Below are 14,856 nucleotides of genomic sequence, written 5' to 3' on the forward strand. Positions count from 1 at the left end.
ACCTTCTTTTGTTGATTTAGGTGCCAGTCATTTTCTAATAGTATAACGTATTTATATGGCCTTTTAAAGTGTTACTCAGACAAAATATTTCAACGGATTTCTCAACAGAATTCTGGATCTGAACATTGAAAACTGTTGTTTATTTTATCTTTGGTATGGCTTCTGAAACCAAGTTATGGTTAGTGGCGGTTTTCCTTTTGAGCGCAGCGAAGATGCAACAACATTGCGTTGTTGCAGGTAATCCCCAAGTACCTGGTTTGTTCATATTTGGAGACTCTCTGTCAGATTGTGGAAACAACAATAATCTAAAAACTGATGCTAAAGCTAATCACCCTCCTTATGGGATTGATTCTCTATACGGCCCCACTGGAAGATTTACCAACGGCCGTACTACTGTTGACATACTCAGTAATAATTCAATTCTCCACATATATATTCTTCTCTTCCAAAATTTATTATGTACTTTTGTTTCATCTTCTCACTAACTATTCAAAACCTTCTCTAACCTTAACATATTATTTCTCACGTAAGATACACCTTCCGATAAAGGTAAAAAAATTGTGCATGCATACACATACTTTGTATTTGTTATCTGTTATCTGTGGTCTTTAGTTTGCATTTGTGTTATTTGTTTCTGTATTTAAAATACGGTTATAAAATATGTATATTATCCTTTCTTAATATGACTTTATAGTAAAAAATTATAATAAGTTCAAACATATTGTTATTTAACACAGTAACATAATTTATTTTCATCATAACTTATACACAAAAGAAACACAAATTTCATAAACTTATCCGTTAATAAATTCAGAGGTCAAATAAACATTAATAATAATATTAACATTTCCCATGTATAATCAATGCTTATATTTTCTACATGAAAAACAAAAAAACGAATAATTTGGGTGATAACTTTTTCCATAAAAAATCACCCATTAGCTAAAAGATACATAGCCAAATGTGGACTTTCCTATATCCACATAGTCGACCAAGTCTGAATTTGTATATCCAGTCACCTCAAGATGATCACATTTTCTATAAGTAAGCATGTGATTCTTTATTTCTTGCAATTTTCTTAAAATTTAATTTGCAACTTTGCAATAATCCAGTCTTGGATTACTATGGTATCTAGTAAGCATACCCATTGCAAAGCTAATATTTAGTCTTGTACATGTTTTAACATATATCAAACTCCTAACAACATATTCATAAGAGATATCTTCCGTTTGTTTTCGTTCCAAATCATTATTTGAACATTGCATGAAACTAAATTTGTCTCCTTTTTTTAAAATGGGAGATGCTAAACATTTATCCATCCCAAATCTCTTAAAAACTATTAATATATGCTTTCTAAGACAAATCTAACCATCTTTATGATCTATCATAGCATATTTATATTCTTATCACATATTGTCATATATCTTTCATTTCAAAGTTGTTAGGGAGAAACTTCTTAGTCTCACTTAGTAGACCAAGATCATTAGTCACAAGCAAGATATCATTAACATACATAATAAGAATTATAAACTTTCTCCTAGTAACTTTTAAATATATACATGATCAACAATGTTTTCCTTATATCCAACTAATACAATATAATATCATTGAGCTTAAGATACCTTGTTGAGGAGCTTGTTTAAGTCCATACATTGATTTCTTAAGTTTACATTATTCCTTTCCTTTTTCAATGAACCCCCTAATTGGTCTATATAAACATGCTTTTCTAAATTCCCATTCAGAAAGACAGTTTTAAAATCCATTTGATGTAACTCAAGATCATGATGAGTTACTAATGCCATTATCATTCTAAAAGACTATTTCTTAAGAAACAAACAAAAATGTTTTCATATAGTCAATATCATATTTCTAAGTAAAACCTTTGGCAATAATCAAGTCATGTAACATTTGATATTGATATGAGAGTTACACTTAATCTTAAAGACCTTTTTACACCTAACCTCTTACATCCTTTGGAAATTCCACAAGTCCCATACACCATTATGTGTCACTAATTTAAGCTTATGTTTCCTAGCATTTAATCACTTTTTAAATGATCACCACTAATGACTTCTGAAAATGAAACTGAGTAATTTGCAAACTCTTATAAATAAACCATATAATCATTCAAAATAATAAAATTTCCTTTTTTCTTCTTAATACTATTTCTTGTGGTTATTCTACTATAGGTTCATTGTTATCCTCAAAACTTCAATTATAGGAAACTTCATTTATGTTGATTCAAAACATACATAAGCATTATGCTCACCTTTCTTTTGAACTAAACTTTACTTTTTAGGAAGTCCTTTTGGAAATGCTTAGACTTCCTACATAAATGACATTTGTGATTTTTTTTATAGATTTTAGTGAAGTACTCGTCAATTTTTAATGGTCATTTATCCGTTCCATGTTTCTTAACAAACTTTCTTTCCAACTCCTTGTTTTCTCACATAATGAACATAATGACTTCTTAAGTTTTTTAGTTTGGTCTCTGTTGGTTGCAAAACCAACGACAAATGCACCGATCGCAGTGTAACAAGCGATAAATATTGTTTTCTCCCAATAGACTTGTGCAAAACATGACAATTTTTCCTTTCATAACTTAATCAGAAAATAAAGTGCACAAAAGCATAATAAACTATTTTTTTTATCAAACAATTGATGTGTAATGAAATGTAACATAGAGTATTTACAATTGTCAAGATTATATTTCATTAACTTTATTCTCATGTATTTACAAATACCTCAATTCCATATTCAAGTCAAAATCAACTCACAAACTTATTCAAATCTTATCCCTAGAGCCTGAGCCCATGATCACTCATCAAGTTTCAATCTCTTGAATCCTTAACAAGTGAAATCATGATGAAGTTCAAGAGTCTAAGATTACTAATGAACCAAGTTCTATACCTAGGTACAAGCATTCATTAGGTAATTTCAAGTATAGATTTAAAGATATTTCCAAAGATATCAAGAATTACAATTCAAGCCATGGGTGATCAAGCAAGACAAATATTAAACATACAAATCAAAATACTAACTCCAATTGGCAAAGCACACACACACACACACACACACACACACACACACACACACACACACACACACATATATATATATATATATATATATATATATATATATATTAACACAATTTTACATAAGAGTATTTGTATTTTACATCTAAACTCAACAAATATGATAGCCCTCCATGGTGAAGAACTTAGGGTTCTACAAATTGAAGAGATAGGGAAAAAATTTTAAACCAAAGAGAGTTGCATCCCCTTTCCCAAGGTTCTTGGTAACTACTCCATACTTCAATTGCATCTTCCGTTTGCATCAGCACCTTTAATTCGTACATCCTCTCCTCATAAACCCTAAGAGGGACAAAACACCATGGGTAAAGATTGAAGACCCAAGAAGTAGAAGCAAGAGCTTTCCAGCACCCCAAACAACCTCTAAGGGCCTTACTTAGTCGCTTTAGGTGAATAATGAAGTGTGGGAGGAAGAGAATGTCCAAAGCCTTGTGATAAACATGTTTAAGTAACCCATTTTGACATGCTAGTGATGCCACCGCTTAGTGAAATCAATTAAAACATAAAAGGGATTTTTGTCAAACCATCACTTTAGAGCCATTATCCATCGCTTAGCACTACTTGTGCAAAGGCTCGTGGCGCTCAACCTTACAATTATGGGGCTAGGTAGTTTAACAACATGATAATTTCTTATCCAAAACATGTTTTCTTGAGTTCTAATTTGTTTCTCTTCACTAGAATGTCTTCTTATTGAGTTAATTTACATACTCAAACTAGAGGTTAGAGATAAACAAGCACACACTAACTGAAGCACAAGAAAACATGAAAGCACACTGAACTTGAGGAGAAAACAAGGTAAAAGCAACGAAGGAGTTGATTTATTCACAAAAATATAGATATAAAAACACTTAAAATCAACTATTAACAGTGTGCTTTTGAACTAATATATTGTGCAATTCATGCAAATTCCATTTGTCTTTCAGGATGTTATAGTCATCTAAAATGGACAATACTCATGCACAAGAAAACTTTCATGCATTTTCATTCTAAGAAACTTGAGTTTTGATACAATGTTTGTCATCTTGACCACGTGTTCATGCATAGTATGCGAACCATTAAACTTATGGTTAAGGTATTCATTAATGTCAGCCAGAGACTTGTTAGTAGTTTGAAAGCGCTCTTCCTAAAATTTCATAAATTCTTGTGCATTCTTTCATTTGGGAAGAACATACTTAATGTTACTTTCTATTTTAAGCTAAGTCCGTTGGCCTTTCCTAAGTTCTATAATGAGATTTTTCATTGCTACTAACTTTAGTGGCAACGAACTTTTCAACTTGAAAACCAAATCAAAATCTAACACACCTAAGTGAAATTAGATTTATTTACTTCAGTCAAGGTAATTTAACATATTAAAGACTTAAACAAATGTAGCGAGCAAATGTAAAAGTACTAAAACATATGAGGAGAATCATAAATTTAACAACTTGTGCTCTCATCCCACATGTAAATCATTGTAGTTTTCCTACATTCCTAATTCAATTTTAGAAAATTACTCTATCAAATCTTAAGGTTTAGGATTCTCACACATTCACATAAATAGAGATACTAACATAGATCTAATAAGAATACATTCTTTAATCTTTTTGTTTTCTAATTTCTTTTTTCCAATCTATTTCTTTGTCCTTTTTTATTCTTTCACTCTTTTTTTATGGTTAACCGTGAGAAAACCTTATAACCAGAGACAAAATTCTAAATCTCCTTTATTAACCAATGTTTATCAAGTTAATTTCTTTAAGATTTTATTTTATTATAAATCCTTGTAATAATCAATAAATTTTTATATAGGTCCATAATTCCAAGATATTTATTTACCTGTTGTAATATTTCTTGGTTGATTAAAAAGAGAAAAACACAGACGTATTTTGTCTGAAACTGGATATGTCATCGTACACTTTGTCATGTTAGGTTGAAAGGAACACATTCAATAGGTTAATAAGGTGATATCTGTTTTGGTGTTATACATTCATTTTCGTTTTTGTTGGATCTAAAATTTTGTAACTGCAGCTGAGCTTTTGGGATTCGACGAATTTATTCCTCCCTTTGCAAATACGACTGTTTCAGACATAATGAAAGGCGTGAATTACGCATCAGCTGGATCAGGGATTCTCAACGAGACAGGCACGCATTGGGTATACATAGCTAACACTAGACCTGTCAATTTGGCCCTTCTTACATGGTTTGGCCCTAACCCACGTGGGTTGGGGCCAAAAAAATCCACAGGGCCAAAAAGCCCCTCGTAGAAAAAGCCCACGGGGCCAAAATATCTTCAAAAGCCCTGTGGGCCAGGGCCAACCCATGGGCCTTTTTTTTAGAAAAAATGTTCATTTTGAACAAGAAAAAATATAATTAACTCTTAATTTGTTACAAAAATAGTTACTATAAAAAATAAATTGAAATTTTTATACAAGGAGAGTTCTAAAATCAAGAAGCAAAAGCAAAATGACAATATTTATTGAGTTAGATTTTCTAAGTATATAATTAAAGGATCATTTTATAAATTTGAAATTTAAATATTTAATTTCACTTTTTTTTAAGTTATAAGTAAGAAATTAACTTTTTATCTAAAATTATCCTAATTGAAATTTAAGAGAAGATTTTCTCTAATTGAAGCTCTTAATTTAAAAAAATAGGCTTCTTTATTTTCTTAGAAAGTTATTGAAAAAGAAATTAAATATAAATGATTTTCTTTTTCATTTTATACTCAACAAATCATGTTCATAACAAAAATAATAAATAAAAAGAAAAAACTCATAAACCTTGTGCAGACTGAAGTTGTATTCGCCCATAGAATTCAATCTCGTCGTACTACTCACTCAAAATGTTTACATTTTAAATGTCATAAACATAAATATAAACATAAACATAAACATACATTTATGTTATGTGTTTTAATTAAAAGTTAAAAATAAATTATTTAATGTGTTAGTTAAAGAATTGAAACACTATAACATTTGTCATTCTTTAATACTTTAGGTCTATTTAAAATTTTCATTTTTTTATAAATTTTTAAGAAATTAACTTTCTTTTTATAATATATCTTATGGTGATTTTGAGAAAAGATTATCAGAGAGAAAAAAACAAAATAAAACATAAGTTTAATTTACACATAAAATATTAATACTATTTTTGATCAAAAAATTTTAGATAATAAATTTTTGAATTATTTTTAATTTTAAATAATTAAAAGCAGATTGAGTGATATTTTAGAAGTCGAGGAAACAAAACAGTGATTCTTTTTAAGAACTGTAAAAGCAGTGCAAATATTAAATCAAATTACTATGTTATTATCTCTCTTTGGGGTTATTTTGATATTACTAATTATATATAATTTTCTAATAATTGGTGTCTGCAACATAAGACATAATTTAATTAAAATTGACAACAAAATAAAGCATTTTTATAATATTTCAGTAAAATAAATTTGTAATACTATTTAGTTGTATAAAATTAAGTGTGTGGTTTGCAATTGTTTTTAGTTATTTAAAAAAGTGGTTATTTTGAATATTAAATATTCTATTATACTATAATTAATTAGTTTTATTTAATAATTTGAAATAACAAATCAATTACATGAATATAAATTTAGTACTTTTAATAGTTACTATTAAGAATGTTGAAATTTAGTTTCCAAACAAATTTTAGTGGGCTAAACCCACCTTAACCCTGACCCTAACCCCCTTGAGAGGGGGCTTTGGGGGTTGGGGCTTTTTTTTGGCCCCCATTTGAGGGGCTTCCTAAGAGGGGGCTTTTTTAAGAGTGGGTTAGGGCTAGCCCCGGGGTCATGGGTCAAATTGACACCTCTAGCTAACACCTTTTACTTTCTCTAATTATATGTTGCATCATCTTTACCTTCACTTTGATTTACTTTCTCCAGTTCTCTAAATCGGAGAACCCACATGAGAGGAAAACCAGTTTCTGACATCAGTGGAAACTGCCACTTATGATTTTCTTACATTTAAGTTTTGCTTGTCTTCACAGAGTGAAAACCTACTTTTGGTGAATTTGGTATTGCAGGGTGAGCATTTTTCGTTGAAAATGCAGGTGGAAAACCACAAAGCCATAGTTTCCAAGATCACCATGAAACTGGGGAATTCTGACAAAGCGAAAGAACACCTAAACAAGTGCTTATATTATGTTAGTATAGGCAGCGATGATTACATAAGCAACTACTTCCTGCCAGAGCATTACAATTCAAGTCAAACTTTTTCAACTGACCAGTTTGCCGAGGCCCTTATCAAAGAATATTCAAGGAATTTAATGGTATAAATATTTACCCAAAATTTTACAAATCTAGCTCCATATATAAGATTTATTATGATGTTGTCTACTTCTGTTGTTTGTTTCTATGTGCAGGAGTTGCGTTCACTTGGAGCAAGGAAGTTTGCTTTGATTGGATTAGTCCCCTTAGGCTGCACTCCAGCAGAACTTTCTGCACGTGGAAAACCTGGATCACTCTGTGTTAAAGAGGAAAATGATGCAGTGGTACCTTTCAATGACAAGCTTAAATCATTAGTTGTTCGGTTCAATGAAGAATTCCCTGATTCTAAATTTATCCTTATTAACACTTTTGAAGCGATGTTAACCGGACCGATTAAGAACATCGTACAAGGTAACAATCTTTTGTTCTTATACAGCCAAAGCTATAGTAATACCCATGGAGTCAATTGATATGTTTGATAAACCTGTTAACATATACATGCATTGATTTTGTATAATTTACTTATATATATATGAAAACTATAACTGACCCAAACGATGCATGTCTGCAATTTCTACTGTATTATAATATGATTCAAGTGGAAATATATTGAGTAGAAATGAAAATGTATAATGAAAATGTTCATAAGTTGATTGTCTGGAGGTGACATGGATTGTCCAATGACCACTTCTGACAAGTACACTATACTGTATAAGACATATTCCTAGTAGAGGAGATTCAGTTCCAGAAGATGTACTAATGTGAAAGGAGTAAGACCCATCATCCCATACGTTAATGCAATTATGAAAATTTCAGAAAAGATAAATGTTCATAGAGATGTATTAACAAATATAAATGAAAAAATATATATAATAGATGAAAGAGATTAATATGTGTTTCGGTGTACATTTGTCCGGTGTGTCTTTATTGCTCTTGGCTGTCTGGGACGCTTGCTGGGATGCTTGCTCTTCTCCAATTGTTGTTGTTCATACTCGCCAAAGGAGGGGGAGGTACCTGCAAAGACACTCCGACGCTCAAGTCAGATGTGAATTATGGAGCCTCAGCTCTCAAGAGAGTGATTATGATACTGTCTAGGATCTCTAGAGCATAAAGAGAACGTACCTGGACTTTGGTCCTGTCACTGTATTTATAAGCAAAATGAAAATAACCACCTTACCTAAAAATGTGGTTAGTGGGTGGTTAGTGGCTTTGATAAAATATCTAAGATATTTATGTTATTACATAAATATCCTTACTACATAACATGCCCCCCAAGTCCGAGTTAACCGTTCCGTTTTATGGACGTGGTAACTATAGGACTTATGGGTTTGAGGGAGGCTATGTTGGGGAGCGTGTTTGTGGTTGTCGTTCATGTGTGGATTGAACGTTTTAAATCAAGGATGACCGAGCAATAGGGTTTGATGAGCCGAAAAGAGGCGAAGACGAATGGTAAAAAGCTGGAACAAGTGAGGCCGAGCGTGAGGATACGTATGACCGAGGTTGAAACCAAAGGGAAGTCGAACGTTCGTGCACCTGGGATGGCGAGCGCTTAAAAAACAAAAGGTCGAACAAATTTGAGGCCGAACGGCCAACTTCTTGAACGCTCGACAGAGTGATTGTCGAGGGGTTGAAACCAAAAGGCGAGGCCGAACGGCCGACTGTTTGAACGCTCGACACAGTGATTGTCGAGGGTTTGAAACCTAAAGGCGAGGCCGAACGGCCGACTGTTTGAACGCTCGACACAGTGAGTGTCAAGCGGTTAAAGCCAAAAGGCGAGGCCGAACGGCCGACTGTTTGAACGCTCGACACAGTGATTGTTGAGGGTTTGAAACCAAAAGGCGAGGCCGAACGGCCGACTGTTTGAACGCTCGACACAGTGATTGTCGAGGGGTTGAAACCGAAAGGTCGAACACCTTTGAGGCCGAACGGCCGAATGCTCGTACATGGATTGTCGAGCGGTTGATGTTCTGAGTGTTCTTGGGCGAACAACTACCAGAGGGAGTGTATCCCGTAGAACGCTCGTGGACATGGATTGTCGAGCGCTTGATGTTCTGGGTGTTCTTGGGCGAACAACTACCAGAGAGAGTGTATCCCTTGATGTTCTGGGTGTTCTTGGGCGAACAACTACCAGAGGGAGTGTATCCCTTTATTCAATGCACCTGGGTGTTCTAGGGCGAACATCTACCAGGTCTAGGAGTGCTTCAAGATGAATGGCTATCAGGTGTCTGCTTTTACGTACAAGATATGCTTATCTGCATTGTAAGAAATAATATTGAGCATATAGGTGAGACCGTTTGGTCAAGTTGCAAACCTGGTGGCTGAACGTCAATAGGATCGTATGGTGGAGCGGGCGTGCCGACAGATGGTCGAGCTGTAGAGGTCGAGTTGTCGAAGATCAGGGAGGCTGATTGTTGGACGCTTTAGGCCGAGCGTTCGTGAAAACGAATGCTGGAAAATCTTGAGGTGCAAATCGCCGAACGACTGAGGTGAAAGGGTAGAGGCCATGTGGGCGAACGTCATTGAGACCTACAGTTGAACAACTGAGGCAAGCGGACGAACGGCCCAAGGCTTGAGTGCTGGTGTAGATGTATGGTTGAACAGTAGAGGCCGAATGTGAGGCCGAGTGGTTGAAAACCAAAGGGATGCCGAACGGCCGACTATTTGAACGCTCGTACACAGGGGTTGTCGAGCGTTCGAATCCGAAGGGCGAGGACGAACGGGCGACTGGACGGTCGTTCACATTCTAATTGTCGAGCGTTCGAATCCAAAGGGCGAGGACGAACAGGAGTATGGCCGAACGATTGAGTGTTGAGATCGTGCATGACCGAACGCTAGAGGCCGAACGACAAGGAGATGGAATGATGGCCGAATGATCAGTGAGTGAGCGTTGGGCCCTTGAGGCCGAACGTCGATGATGAGTGAAGTGACGAACGCTATAGGCCGAACGTCCGTGAGGTCGAATGGCCGACCTATTGAGGTCTAGCGAACGAACGTTATTGACGCCGGATGGCTGATCGTCAGCTGGGTCGAACGACCGTGGCGCTCGGATGTTAGGACGCTTGTACGCAGGCACTGTCGAGCGTTCGAATCCGAAGGGTGAGGTCGAACGGCTGACTGTTTGACATCGATGTTGAGCGAACTGATGAACGCTCTAAGCCGACCGTCCGTGAGATCTAATGGGCGAACGATTGGCCCCAAGAGAACGAACGTCGTTGGCGTCGAGTGGCCGAATCCAAATTGAGTGTCGAGCGGTTGAACGTGAGGACGGTTTGGACGCTCGACACGTAGATTGAACGCGTGGACGGTTTGAACGCTCGTCACATGGCTTGTTGAGCGGTTTTTGAACGTTCGTTGATATGGATTGTCGAGCGGTGTTCGAACGTCAGTGGCGCTTGAACGCTGACATGCTCGTGTTGAAGTATGGTCGAGCGGTAGAGACCAAGACGCCGAACGTCATTGAGGACCAATGTGCTAGCATCAGATGTAGTCGAATGAGCGAACGCTTGCGGATTCGAGTGGACGAACGTTACTGAGGCGGGTGGCTGAATGGTCGAGGCCAAGGATTGTCGAACGTTGGGGATCCATTGGACGAACGTTGTGGAGAAGGGTGGCCGAACATGAGTGAGGCGGAATGGTTGATCGCCAGGGATGAACGTTGAGGCCACTCGTTCTTGTCGTCGACCAAGGAGGACGACCTTGGTGGTGGCTCATTCTTGATGGTCGAGCTGGACATTGTCGAACGGCCATGAGGCAGGTTTTGTCGATCGGTCACGGTCGACATTCGGTTTTGTTGGTCGACCAAGGTGGACGACCTTGATGTACGGCTCATTCATGGTGGTCGACCAGGAAATGGTCGAACGACAATGAGGAAGGTCCTGCTGATCGGTCATGGTCGACCTAGGCGGACGACCTGGGAGATTGTCGACCGTTGGTCGACTTAGATGGACGACCTTGGAAATTGTCGAACGACAATAAGGAAGGTGGCGCGCCTGTGATGGTCGACCTGGAAATTGTCGAACGACAATAAGGAAGGTCGTGTCGATCGGTCATGATCGACACTCGGTCTTGTCTGTCGACAAAGGTGGACGACCTTGATGGCGGCTTATTCTTGATGGTCGACCGGGAAATGGTCGAACGACAATGAAGAAGTTTATGTCGAGCGGTCATGATCGACACTCTGTCTCTTCGGTTGACCCAGGTGGACGGCCTTGATGGCGGCTTATTCTTGATGGTCGACCTTTAAATGGTCGAACGACAAGGAGATGGTCGACCTTGGAGGGACGTTGAGTCCATGCATGTGTCGGACTTATTAAGGTGGACGACCGTGGAGAGTGTCGCGTCTTTGATGGTCGACCTTTAAATGGTCGAGCGGCAAGGAGATGGTTGACCTGGAAATGGTCGCTTGGAGAGTGGCGCGTCTTTGATGGTCGACCTTTAAATGGTCGAGCGGCAAGGAGATGGTTGACCTGGAAATGGTCGCTCGGTCACGGTCGACACTCGGTCTTGCTGTCGACCAGGGTGGACGACCTTGGAGTGCGCCGAATTGTCGAACATCAGTGTGGTCGAACGACCGAACACTGGAACGCTCGTGACCAAGGATGGTCGAGCGTCATTGAAGCCGAAAGGCGGAACGCTTGGCGAGGCTGATTGCTGGATGCTTGAAGCCGCACGTCCGTTATGTGAAATAGCCGAACATTGCGGAGGCATAACCTAACGAGGCGTGGATTGCGCGAGGGTTGCGGAACACGTGGAGAATGGGTTTGACCAGACACCGAAAGGGTTTACCCTGGGTGATAACCGCCTCACTGTAAAATTCGTTCTGCCCCAAAAAACCCTAGAATCAGCCATACTGCGGAACGGCCGATCCTGAGGCTGTTGTTGTCGACAGAAGCCGCGATCCAAGGTGATCGAAGAGAATGGAGTCCCTAGGCTTGGGATGAACTGGCGGCTTTGCGGTGGCACTTTGATGGCGATGCTTTGCGGTGGCACTTTGATGGCGATGGCCCTGGTGTGGTTGTCGCTTGAGCTGCACCCGATGGAGTTTGGAGATGACGGAGGTGGCGCCACCGCTGCGACACCGAAGAGGATAAGAGCGTGACAGTGGCTCTTGAATCACGACGGTGATGCGTGGTCAGGGCAGGGCCCGGTTTGGGGTTTTTCTGGTTAGCTGCTTTGGGAGAAAGACCTAGGTTTTTGGGTGTTGGATCTGATTACGCGTTTTGGGATATGAAGGGTGGCGCTAATGAAGGTGCTGGTGTGGGTTGTTGAGATACACCGTGGATAGGAGTTCCGTGGTCTCCACCACCGTCGTGGGATCAGCGTGATAGTGTTTGGGAGGTGATTTAGGAATTTAGGGTTTTTTGATTTGAGGATTGTGCAATCATGGAGACGATGAAGGTGACCTAATAATGGTGCTCCTGTGACAACAGCGACTGGTGGCGCGGCGGAGGCTGATGGGTGGACCCGTTTTGGGGGTGTGATTTCGCTGATGTATACTGGCGTTAATGGCTCACGGGAGAAGAAAGAGAGAAACCCGCTGGAGGCGTCATTCGATCTGGTAATGACAGTGGCGTCACGGCTCGCGGAGGAGAATCTTGGTGGCGATGCAGCGATTCCATCTTGTTGGAGTAGCTTTATCCGGAGAGGTGATTCATTGAGGCTGAGTGCTCTTCTTGCGGCTTCTTTAGGTTGGCACTCGGCCCCACGGTGGGCGCCAAAATGTTTCGGTGTACATTTGTCCGGTGTGTCTTTATTGCTTTTGGCTGTCTGGGACGCTTGCTGGGATGCTTGCTCTTCTCCAATTGTTGTTGTTCATACTCGCCAAAGGAGGGGGAGGTACCTGCAAAGACACTCCGACGCTCAAGTCAGATGTGAATTATGGAGCCTCAGCTCTCAAGAGAGTGATTATGATACTGTCTAGGATCTCTAGAGCATAAAGAGAACGTACCTGGACTTTGGTCCTGTCACTGTATTTATAAGTAAAATGAAAATAACCACCTTACCTAAAAATGTGGTTAGTGGGTGGTTAGTGGCTTTGATAAAATATCTAAGATATTTATGTTATTACATAAATATCCTTACTACATAACAATATGTATACGGGAGATGAACGTGGATGGAAGAATTGAATATGAAGAAAAGAGACGAGAAGGAGAAGGAAGAATAATATGGACGAAAGATATGAGAACAAATATAGATGAATGTATGGATGAAAAAGATATGTATGAATGAAGAAGATGAATGTAAGTACGGGAGATAAGTATGGAAGAAATATATAAACACGATGATTTGTGATTATGAATGAAAAAGATCAATGTGGTAAGATTTATATTGAAAGTAAGAAAAAAAATTATAAACTTTTAAATCTAGGTCATTAAATTAAAAATAATGTACACATTAACTTTATTTATTTTTAATATTTTTTATAATTAACATTCACTAGACACTAACTTATTTATTTTTTTTATAATTAAACTGATGCTAAATAAATAAAATATTAAAAATAAATAAGTTAGTCTTAGTCAAACAAATGTTAATCTTATTTATTTTTAGTTTTTTTTTATAATCAGTGTATGCTAAATTAATCTTAACTTAAATAAATATAAATATTAAAAACAAATAGAAATATCTTTCTTTTAAATAAAATAATGTTATATTTTGTTGTAGTGGTTGGTACTGATGTATGCTGCAAAGTTGGGTCGAATGGGCTGTGTATCCCTAACGAGAAGCCATGCATGAGCAGAGATGTATGGCCATTTTTTGATTCATTTCATGCTATTGATCTCGTCAACCAAGCCGATGCGGGAATTGCTTATGAAGATACAAATTCCAATGCTGCGTACCCAATGGATATCAGTCACCTTGTCAAGTTATAAAGAAAAAGTATAAAACCTATAGACTTCAATAAATGTAAACTTGTTTGATTTTTATTCTATCATTAGTACACACTACTATATTTAAGTCATCTCATTTATCTATAATGTCATTTATAATAAAGTTACAACTTTTGTCACCATTAATATTGTATAGATATATTATATTATTAGATATCTTAAATAGATCTTTTATTTTTAATTTTTTTAATCAGTTTGTTATTTTTTTTAATATTATCATATGTATATTTAATACAAGATAAGTTAATTTTATACATAGTTTTTATTATATTGAACATGATATTTAAAGTTTGTTTTTCTTTAAAAAAGAAAAAATTGTCACCCTTGTCCACTACGACGTTGCTACTACCGATAAAGTCGTTGTGGTACGTCGCCATCAACGTCACCAGAACATTAATTTTGATCGACAATCACAATTTTGATCGTCTCAACCAAATGATCATTGTGTTGTCAACAAAGCCTTCATCAAAACTCCCATGCGCTCTCATTGTCTCTCAAAGTTGTGGATCTGCTCCTTATCTCACTGTGCGTAGCGACAGTCTTGTCTCCTGTCTAGCAGAAATTCAGAGCGCCTAGTTGTCTCTTTCTCCTCATTTAGGATATGTGCTTATGACATTGATTAAAAAATATTGAATTTTTAGGTTTTCTCTCATCTATGACTTTTTGGTTG

The 14,856-nt window shown here is 37.5% G+C and overlaps 1 protein-coding gene across 1 annotated transcript; it reads left to right on the forward strand.

Annotated features, from left to right (window-relative positions):
• Nucleotides 1-155: 155 nt before the first annotated feature.
• Nucleotides 156-14,168, forward strand: LOC148205604 (GDSL esterase/lipase At4g18970-like). Its single transcript, XM_088111454.1, has 6 exons — nt 156-408; nt 5,100-5,224; nt 7,110-7,355; nt 7,449-7,704; nt 9,895-9,906; nt 13,960-14,168. The coding sequence occupies exons 1-6, from the start codon at nt 156-158 to the stop codon at nt 14,166-14,168; spliced, it is 1,101 nt and encodes a 366-aa protein (XP_087967580.1).
• The last annotated feature ends 688 nt before the right edge of the window (nt 14,169-14,856 follow it).

Source organism: Vigna umbellata, chromosome 1 (genome assembly GCF_029865625.1).
Source record: "Vigna umbellata cultivar VRB3 chromosome 1, Vumbellata_1.0, whole genome shotgun sequence".
Lineage (NCBI taxonomy): Eukaryota > Viridiplantae > Streptophyta > Magnoliopsida > Fabales > Fabaceae > Vigna > Vigna umbellata.

What these genes read in the sequence shown, in the direction of transcription:
- LOC148205604 (XM_088111454.1), top strand. Translation starts at nt 156, where the DNA reads ATGGCTTCTGAAACCAAGTTATGGTTAGTGGCGGTTTTCCTTTTGAGC. An exon ending in ACGAGACAGGCACGCATTGG is followed by an intron (nt 5,225 to 7,109) that starts GTATACATAGCT and finishes TTGGTATTGCAG; the next exon opens with GGTGAGCATTTTTCGTTGAA. An exon ending in AATATTCAAGGAATTTAATG is followed by an intron (nt 7,356 to 7,448) that starts GTATAAATATTT and finishes TTCTATGTGCAG; the next exon opens with GAGTTGCGTTCACTTGGAGC.